A 9,103-nucleotide genomic window follows, 5' to 3' on the forward strand; every position below is an offset into this window, starting at 1 on the left:
AAATCTATTAAAAAAAACGTAGAGTAAATTTAATAAGAAAGAAAAAACTTATAGAAGTGTTGAGTGACTTATAAAAAGAATTAAAAATTAAAAGAATATTGATTAAGAAAAAAAATTAAAAAAATATTGATTAAAATTAAATTGAAATTTTTGGAAATATAAGATGAGAAGTTTGAAGCCTATGATAAAATGAAAAAGTAGTTTGACGATATAAACAAGAACTAATATCGGTTTCTGCTCTGTTTTGGTTTTGGTTGAATCTGCAGTTTGTCAGAGTGCAGTGAGTATAGTTAATTGGGTGAATGCCTCTCTCAGTCCCTTCCAAAACCCTCACTCCCCCAGTCCTCCATGGACCTTCCTCATTCCCCTCCATTTTCAAACCTCCATGCTCTACCCTTCATCTTCTCAATCGCGCATTCGCCTGCAAAAGCCTCGAAATCGCCGCGCCCAGCCTCTCTCTCCATTCCAACGTTCCACCGAATTCCAAACACGTCGACGTCGCCACTCTCAGCAACCTCTGCGTGGACATCGTTCTCAATGTCCCCCAGCTCCCCCCTCCCTCGCCGGTTCAACGCAAGGCCTTCATGGACCGTTTGGCTCAGTCTCCCCCTGACAAGGTTGTCTCTCTTTCTCCTCCGTATAATTTAGGGTTTGGGCTAAACCTAAGTTCGGTGTTGTCATGGTTTGTTAATTGTGATTTAAAAATTAAAACCAATCTGTATGGTGAGAAATATCCTCCCCAATCAGTTCAGTTCTGTGTGCAAGTTTGTGCAAGTTTTTGTCGCTTCTTTTCCGCTACTGTTGTCTGTTCGCATTTCCCACTTACTCATGCGGTTGNCAATAGCATAAGAAACTTATTTCATTTGTTTTCTTATTTTCTTATCCTCTTAGTGTTTTAAGAGAAATTTATTGAAACTTTCTAGTGTTCTAGGGAATTTTTAGGTTANCGTAGAACTTCTGAAAATATCTGCAACTTATGAAAACAAATTTAGCTCTTATTTTCTATTCAATTATAAAAACAACTTATACATCAGTATTTACATGATAAATTCGTATTCAATAATCATTTAATTAAGTTACGGATCCTTAATAATGGAAATTTAAGTTGTCATTCCTGCAATTTCCCTCCCTTCTCGCACTGTTCATTTTTGTGTTTTGGTATAGAAATATTGGGAAGCAGGTGGGAATTGCAATATGGCTATAGCAGCTGCCAGGTTAGGACTTAACTGCATTTCTATTGGTCATGTGGGTAATGAAATCTATGGGAAGTTTCTGTCAGACGTGCTTCATGATGAGGGCATTGGTTTGGTTGGGATACTTTCTAAGGACAATAGTGACAATATCATCGACAGATCTAGTAGTGATAATGGCTCTTATGATACTCTTCTATGTTGGGTTCTTGTTGATCCTCTGCAAAGACATGGATTTTGCAGGTAAAGCTCATCTTTCCTCTAATTTTTATTGTTGTTATCGTGTTGGATATTATTTGTTTTCGTATTTTTGTTTACAATGACCTAACATAATACTGTTTCTCTATTAGTCGGGCTGATTTTAGCAAGGAGCCTGCATTTCATTGGATGAGTAAATTGTCCAGTGAAGTTAAAATAGCTATTGAAAATTCGAAGGTATTGTTCTGTAATGGTTATGGCTTTGACGAGCTCTCTCCTGGTGCAATACTCTTAGCAATGGAATATGCTGTTGAAGTTGGCACATCAATCTTCTTTGATCCTGGGCCACGAGGAAAGGAACTCTCCACTGGGACACCAGATGAACAAAGAGCTCTTAACCAGTTATTGAGAATGAGTGACGTTATTCTTCTGACTTCTGACGAGGTTTCTTTTAAATCTCTCCTAACATTGCATTTATCCTTGATTGTTATTATGATCTCCTATAATTGTTTGCTCCAAGGTTAACCTGTACTATTTTTAATATGATGTCATATAGTTACTCTTTTCTTTGCTTTATAATCTATAAAACTTGCCTTCTGTGTATGTGTGTGGATTTCGTTGTTCTATATATCACTTTTTTGCACTTTGCATTTAGATGTGCAGCAAGTACTCCATGTTTATCTGTCCCCATCTCAGTTTCTTGTTTTCATATTAAGGACTTTGTTATCATATTCTGTGTTTTAGCACCTTCAGATCCTTATGCAGTGTTTCCACCATTCCTCAAATATGGACATATATTGTCCAACCTTTTTTGTATGCTGTACATATTTCTGCTAGCATATTTATGGACGCTTTCTTCTTACCAAATTGTATTTTGTCCAAGAAACTGTATCTATCTGGAATCTTTAAAAGTGTTGTGTGGTTTTGCAACTTTCAGTTTGCTTCACTTGTTCTTTCAACATAGGTAGCAAAATTCATATGAAACATTTTGAAGTATGAAGAAAAGCATAATCTTTAATTGAAAGTAATCCTGAAAATTCATTTGCTTGTCAGTCGATTGTTCATATTTCAGAGTCCTTTGGAGCTTGTTCATCATCTGTATTTCTCAGGATAAATTTGAGCCTAAATCATAATGATTAGCAGGTTTTTGCACAGTCCAAACCCATACCTACTGATTAATGAATAACACACCTTTCCTGCTTGCCCACCAGACCCCCACCATTCTGTTGCCAATCTCTTTTCCCCTACTTCTAAACCTTGGTTTTGGTAAGGTGCTTTCACATCATTACGTAATGGCTTTGTTTCACTTGAACAACATTTAGAATTCAATGTATTTGACAAGTTAAAATGTATTTTCCATTCTTAGAGTCATTGGTAGTCAATTATTTGCTTGCTAACTTTTCCTATCTCTACATTATTTATGGATGAGTCAAGATTTAGCACCAGTAGCTTTTGTCCAATCTAGTTGACAACTACAAACTTTAATGGTAGCCCATTAAACATATTGGAGATCCTACATCAACTAAACAAAAGAGCAAATTATAATATATAAGTGGAGGCAAACCTTCTCTCATTGAACCGGTTTAGTGAGGTTTATCTTAAGATGGTATTAGAGTCATTAAAAGTCTATTCTAGTCGAGAATTGGGTCTATCGTATCACCTGCTATTGGAGGGACCTTGATTCCCATGCTTGATGTCTTTGGTGTGAATGCACAATGTCTTTGGTGTGAGGGATCTCTTGGAAATATCATATTGACTAAAGATAAGACCAAATTATAATATACAAGAGGAGACAAACTTCAACTTATGAGGCTAGTTTAATAAAGTTGAGTTAGGTTTATGTTCCAGAAAAGTATTGGTTCAGGTTGAGAAAAGTAAACCATGCCAGCTCTAACTACCTTTTATTTAGTTTGCATGCATATTGCAACACTCACCCGGCAATGCCCTACTCAGTCACATGGGTTACCTGTTCTTACAGCTTTCACAATATTTGTTTTTTCTCCAGTTTTTTTTAACTTTAGTTACTTGTGTGGTACTTATAATTGTAAAAACTTTATACCTTTTCATTCCTATACTTAAAAACTTCCCATTTTAACCTTACGTTATTTTTTATTTTTTAATCCCTTTTAGTCCTTACACATCATTTTTAGTCTTTTTAGTCATCACAGTAAGAACTAAAAGGGATTAAAATGGTATGTGTAGAGACTAACAGAATAGTAAAGGGACTAAAAGGTAAAGGTTTTGTTTTTGTAAGGACCAAATGAGTAATTTTATATATATATATATATATATATATATATATATATATATAAAAGGATGACACTATACCTTCTTCCCAACTTAGTTCTCATCTATCAGTTCTGTTTCCTATAAATCTGCCTCCAGAATATTTGTCTACCATAGATAGGCAATGCAGATGACAAATAGTTTGATGTCAACATTCGGTGGCATCTAAGTTTTAATTTTTAAGCACGACTGGCAGCTCTGCAAATTGTTCGCAATCTAAGTTTCTGAATTGCCTTAGATAGGCTATTTCAAAGTCTCATAATTTAGTAAATTTGAATTTATGGTGCCCTATCCCGATTCCAAAAGAGCTTGTCTCTATCTTTGTTAATCTGACATTACCAAGTATTATGAAATTCATAGGCTTGAGTTGATCAGATTATCTAAATCATGCCACAATTTTTAGTTTACTTTTGTTGTTAGGCCATATGTTGTCAAGCTTCCTGCCTAAGCAAAAGACTTTTGGAGTTAACATTTTTTGCCTGGCAATCTCCCAATTCGTGTACAGAAGATATTGGTTGTCTTATTCCCATAAAACAATAACGTGATGCAAATTAAGTTGCTTTCTGTTTTTGCTATTTGTTGTTTGGCAAACTACTTTCTAATTTAGTTCATCTTTGATTTTATTGTTTTTCATGACAGGCTGAGTCATTAACTGGCATAGATGATCCAATATTAGCAGGGCAGGAGTTTCTCAAAAGAGGGATCCGAACGAAATGGGTGATTGTAAAAATGGGTTCTAAGGGTTCAATTATAATAACGGCATCTAGTATAGCTTGTGCACCTGGATTTAAGGCATGAGCTTCTCGTTCTAATCTTCATTCCCTCTTAAATTCTTGCAAATTTTGGAACATAATATTTTTTTTCCACTTGATATACTGCCATATTCTGCTTAGCCATGCTTTGACCCCCTTTGGTATTCAAGTTTCATAAGTATTATCAGCTTAAAGGTGAATATCTCAGTTAAGGGCAAATTAATCAAATGGTTCAAACTACGGTAATAACCACATTTTATGAACATTGTGGTTTCTTCAACTGGAAGATTTTTTTTCCCCTTAAAGAGTCAAACATGCTTTTCTGACGTCCTAATATTGAAGGAATAGTTAAGCTCAACTGTTGGGTATGCTCAAAGTATATGTTGTTATTTCTTCTTTGATTGTTCAAAAGTGCTTGTCTCTTCCAATGATATTTAAGAAACTTGTCTGACAACTTTTTTTTTTTCCTTTGACAATCTTTACCATTTTGTTACAAGCTAATTGTAATTCTGAACTGTTATCAGGTGAATGTTATTGATACTGTTGGTTGTGGAGACAGCTTTGTAGCTGCTATTGCCTATGGTTTTATACATAATATGCCACTGGTTAATACATTGGCGATTGCAAATGCAGTGGGTGCTGCCACAGCCATGGGCTGTGGTGCTGGAAGGAATGTAGCAACACTAGAGAAGGTAGTAGACTTAATAAGATCATCAAACCTCAGCGAAGATGACGAATTTTGGTTTGACATACTTAAAAAGAATGTGGTATCTCAGGAAATAACATATCTGTCAAATGTTATGAACGGTAAAAGAAACCATCTCAACCTTGTCTCATTTGACAAAGTTGTCTCTGAACTCTTGCCCAGACTTGATCTTCCACAAACAATAAGGAATGTGTCAACTTGATTGATTGTGGAAAAATGGGCTGCAACCACTGTGATATCTTTTCATGTGAAAGAACTCTTCTGATTCTTGGGTTCTTAGCTTCATTCTGTAAAATTTAAAGCTTAACATTTAGATAATAGAGTTTTATAACCCAACAGGGTTACATAGATTACCGTACCTAGAATGCTTTAGCAAATACATGAGAGGTAGCTAGCTTATCATCAAGTATTTTAACTGATTTGTGGCATTTCAGTCTCAACGGTATTCCTTTGATTTTGATTTCAAAGGTATTTTTACTCCATGAACCAGTGGAGCAGAGTTGTTATCTTGAGATCCCATTTTTTTGCTTCATGTTTTCGTAAATGCTTTTCAAACAGTGATTTGTAATAGTCTCCTTATTTACATAGTTTATTTTTGACACGAAAAGGTTGTTGGTATGCACTTTAATATATTACTTTGCAATATCTTGTTTACATTTCACCCATAGAATCTTTGTCCCTTTAAATTCAATAGATTCAAGTACGTGACATGTTCTATGTTTATGTTCAGCCAAAACAATGGTATTTGCACGCCGTAGTAGTAAAACCATACCAGGCTATGTTTTATGTCTACTTTAAACTAATTTGTGTTTTCTTTCATTTCTATAGAAACCAAATGTTTTTTTACGTTAGATTTAAATAATGTCTTGGTTCTTCATTAGTTTGTGAATTTTATAAGCATTTGTAACTAATATGTGTATTTTTACAACTTTTTAATTTTATTTTGTTCAAATATTCTCTATGCTACTTTTAGTTTATAACTAGCACACGCAGTCACTATTTATTTTATTTATTTCTTTCAAAGATAAAACAAATATATCTTTTAACATTGAGTCACTTTTGGATGTATTTCTTCTTATTAAAAGAAAATATGTTCTTAAAAGATTACAAGGATAAAAGGAAAAATATAAACTTAAACCCTCCTTGTTGAGAGTATTACATAAATTCAAAGATTTATAAAGATATCTCAAATACTTTTTGTTCTATAAGGCAATCTATTAATTTAACTCTTCGAAAATTAAAAAGCAAACAATACATGAAAAACGTACTCATGATTCTACGTAAGGTTGTTAGATCTTTTTGCATTATAGTAGTCACTTCTTGATCATTATGTCCTTTCTTAAGTGAGCTTGTGAGCATTCTAGAAGTCATGACTAGATGATTTGATGGTTAAATGAAAACCGAGCATGCTTTTTTCTTGGTGATCTCATTGTTTTTATTATGAGACTTAAGAAAAAAAAAGAAATAAGGCGTCTTGTCTAAACTATGATGGTTGGAGAAAACTAAATTGTAATTGATTACTTTATTAAAATTAGATTACCTTGATTTTATTGTCTATGATCTTATTAAATCATCTAGGTTTAAAACTATAAAATTGTCTAAATTGTAATTGATTACTTTATTAAAATTAGATTACCTTGATTTTATTGTCTATGATCTTATTAAATCATCTAGGTTTAAAACTATAAAATTGTGTTTTCTACGCAATAGTGAAGTGACAACTACATAAAAAAGAAAAAAAGTATGTTTGTTAACAAAGTTAAACACATTGGAATATTAGAGAAAATAGAACAAACTCGTGAAACTCATCAACTTCGTATTTAAGGCAACTCTCAACGTATTAAATTAATGTACTTAAGTACTCTTATGCAAACTTCACTAGAAGATACATGTAACAAAATTTCTCTTTTCAAGTAAACAAGTCTTTTTCTTTATTTGTACAAAAATAGGTCTTAAATCACTTGTATATTATAGGTAAACACTTAATGGGATTAAACCTTATGCCCATCCTTAATGATATTAAACCTAAGTTTGTTTGAGGTATATGTTAAAACCTTCTTTATAAACACTTATGGGTCAAATAATATGTTGTTTGTTAAAGGATGCTTATATAGATAGAATTTTTAAAAGACTGTAAAAAAACTTGCATGTTTAGTTAGTGAAATTAGTGCATATAAAAATAACATGCAATGCAAAGAAATAAGAAGAAAGAGAATATGCATACTTATTTTTATACTAGTTTGTTTGACCTTACAAATTATATGTAGTTTTTAATCAACTAATTAAATTATACTAAGTAAATCAATGTTGTTAAGTACAAAAGAGGTATTATTTGAGTTTGTGACCTCTCATCACTTATATCTTGAATATTGTTTGGACTCATAGTCGCTCCTAACTAACCTCTTAAGTACTTTTTCTACAGATCATTCCTAGTTCAGAAAGTATTTTTTGCACAAGTCAGCTTGTTGAAAGACTTTTTCGTCGGACAAAAAGTCAACAAACTAGATTCCCCACAAGGTAACCTAAAATTAAATTTCGCAACTCGGTTAATTAAATTTTAAAGTGTAGAATGAAATTTTTTTTAGTTATTAACTAATTATTACTAATGCAAGGTGGGAAAAATTTGAAAAGAAATTAATTTAAAAGGGAAAAGAATTTAAACTAGAATCTATTTAAAGAAAGAAAGAAATTAATAGAAAAATAAAACCTAAACTATAACGATGAATGAAAGTTTTAGTAACTAAATGCATGAATGATGTGTGTTTATATGTATCTACAAGTAAAATAAAATGATATGTAAATGAAGCAATGAATGAAATCTTTTAATACTAAAACAGAACTTATGAATCATATATAGTTCTAGTCTCTTCTAAGTTTGTTCAAAGGATATATGATATAATACTATAATGCAATTAAAATGGACTTATTTCAACTTATATAAACCTAAAATAGAATTTAAAAGAAATAAGGAATTGAGTCTGGGAAATAAAACTAAAGAATCCTATTCTATATTCGTGTTCTAGACACTAAAAATCAAAACAAGATAATGTGATCGAGTTCAATGAAAAAGGGATTTGAGTAAAACAAAAATCTAAGCTAAGGCTATTCTAATCATCAATTCACATAAATACTCAAAATGAAAGCAACGGACTATGGATATTAGACAAAAATGCAATTTCAATAATGAGATAATATGTAATAGGACCTAAAATTTAAAAATAGAATAATTACAAACTATAATGAAAATCAATTCAACAAGAAACAACTAAAATTAATGAGCAAACAGAGAATCATTGGTTAAAATCAGAAATCAGAATCGGATTTGCAAAGATTGATGCAAAGAGTGTTCAATTCAATTTCAAGAAGACATCTTGTGAAAAGAGGCCCATTTTGGAGTCTTTAATTCCATTTTTAGAACTTGGAATGAGTAATATCCACCCAATTCACCAAAGCAAAGCAAGTCCAATTCGAATTTAAGTTTTTAATGAATATCATATGCAAAAACCTATTCTAAATGTAATAAAAAACTATTACCTATTCTACAATCAACATTATTAACATACAATCAACATTATTAGTCAAGGATCATCCTTAAAAAAAGATCATAGGAAATCTGAATGAGCATGTGAGAACAAGCGCATATCACAAGCAACCTAGCACAACTCTAATTTACCAAATAGAGCCATTAAACGTTAATCAGGCTTTAGAAGATAACTCTTGGATAGAAGCCAAGAAAGAAGAACTGGATTAATTCAAGAAAAATGTGGTACGGGAACTCGCTGAGCTACCCCAAGGAAAGCATGTAATCGGAGCTAAATGAGTCTATTGCAACACACTGGATGAAGACGGAAGAGTCATAAAAAACAAAACAAGATTGGTTGTGAAATACTATTCACAACAAGAAGGGATTGACTACACCGAAACCTATGTTAAAATAGCAAGGTTAGAAACCATTTGCATTCATCTATTAT

The 9,103-nt window shown here is 32.3% G+C and overlaps 1 protein-coding gene across 1 annotated transcript; it reads left to right on the forward strand.

The window, feature by feature from the left end:
- The first annotated feature begins 207 nt into the window (after positions 1-207).
- Positions 208-5,793, forward strand: LOC106772531 (fructokinase-1). Its single transcript, XM_014658987.2, has 5 exons — positions 208-617; positions 1,165-1,433; positions 1,541-1,832; positions 4,314-4,466; positions 4,951-5,793. Exons 1-5 carry the CDS (start codon positions 303-305, stop codon positions 5,332-5,334), a joined length of 1,413 nt encoding a protein of 470 aa, XP_014514473.1. The 5' UTR covers positions 208-302; the 3' UTR covers positions 5,335-5,793.
- The last annotated feature ends 3,310 nt before the right edge of the window (positions 5,794-9,103 follow it).

The sequence above is a fragment of the Vigna radiata genome, chromosome 8 (genome assembly GCF_000741045.1).
Source record: "Vigna radiata var. radiata cultivar VC1973A chromosome 8, Vradiata_ver6, whole genome shotgun sequence".
Lineage (NCBI taxonomy): Eukaryota > Viridiplantae > Streptophyta > Magnoliopsida > Fabales > Fabaceae > Vigna > Vigna radiata.

Excerpts from the sequence above, each read along its gene's own strand:
- LOC106772531 (XM_014658987.2), top strand. The coding sequence starts at position 303 with ATGCCTCTCTCAGTCCCTTCCAAAACCCTCACTCCCCCAGTCCTCCAT. Across the intron at positions 1,833-4,313 it reads TTCTTCTGACTTCTGACGAG|GCTGAGTCATTAACTGGCAT; the intron begins GTTTCTTTTAAA and ends TTTTCATGACAG. Across the intron at positions 4,467-4,950 it reads CTTGTGCACCTGGATTTAAG|GTGAATGTTATTGATACTGT; the intron begins GCATGAGCTTCT and ends AACTGTTATCAG.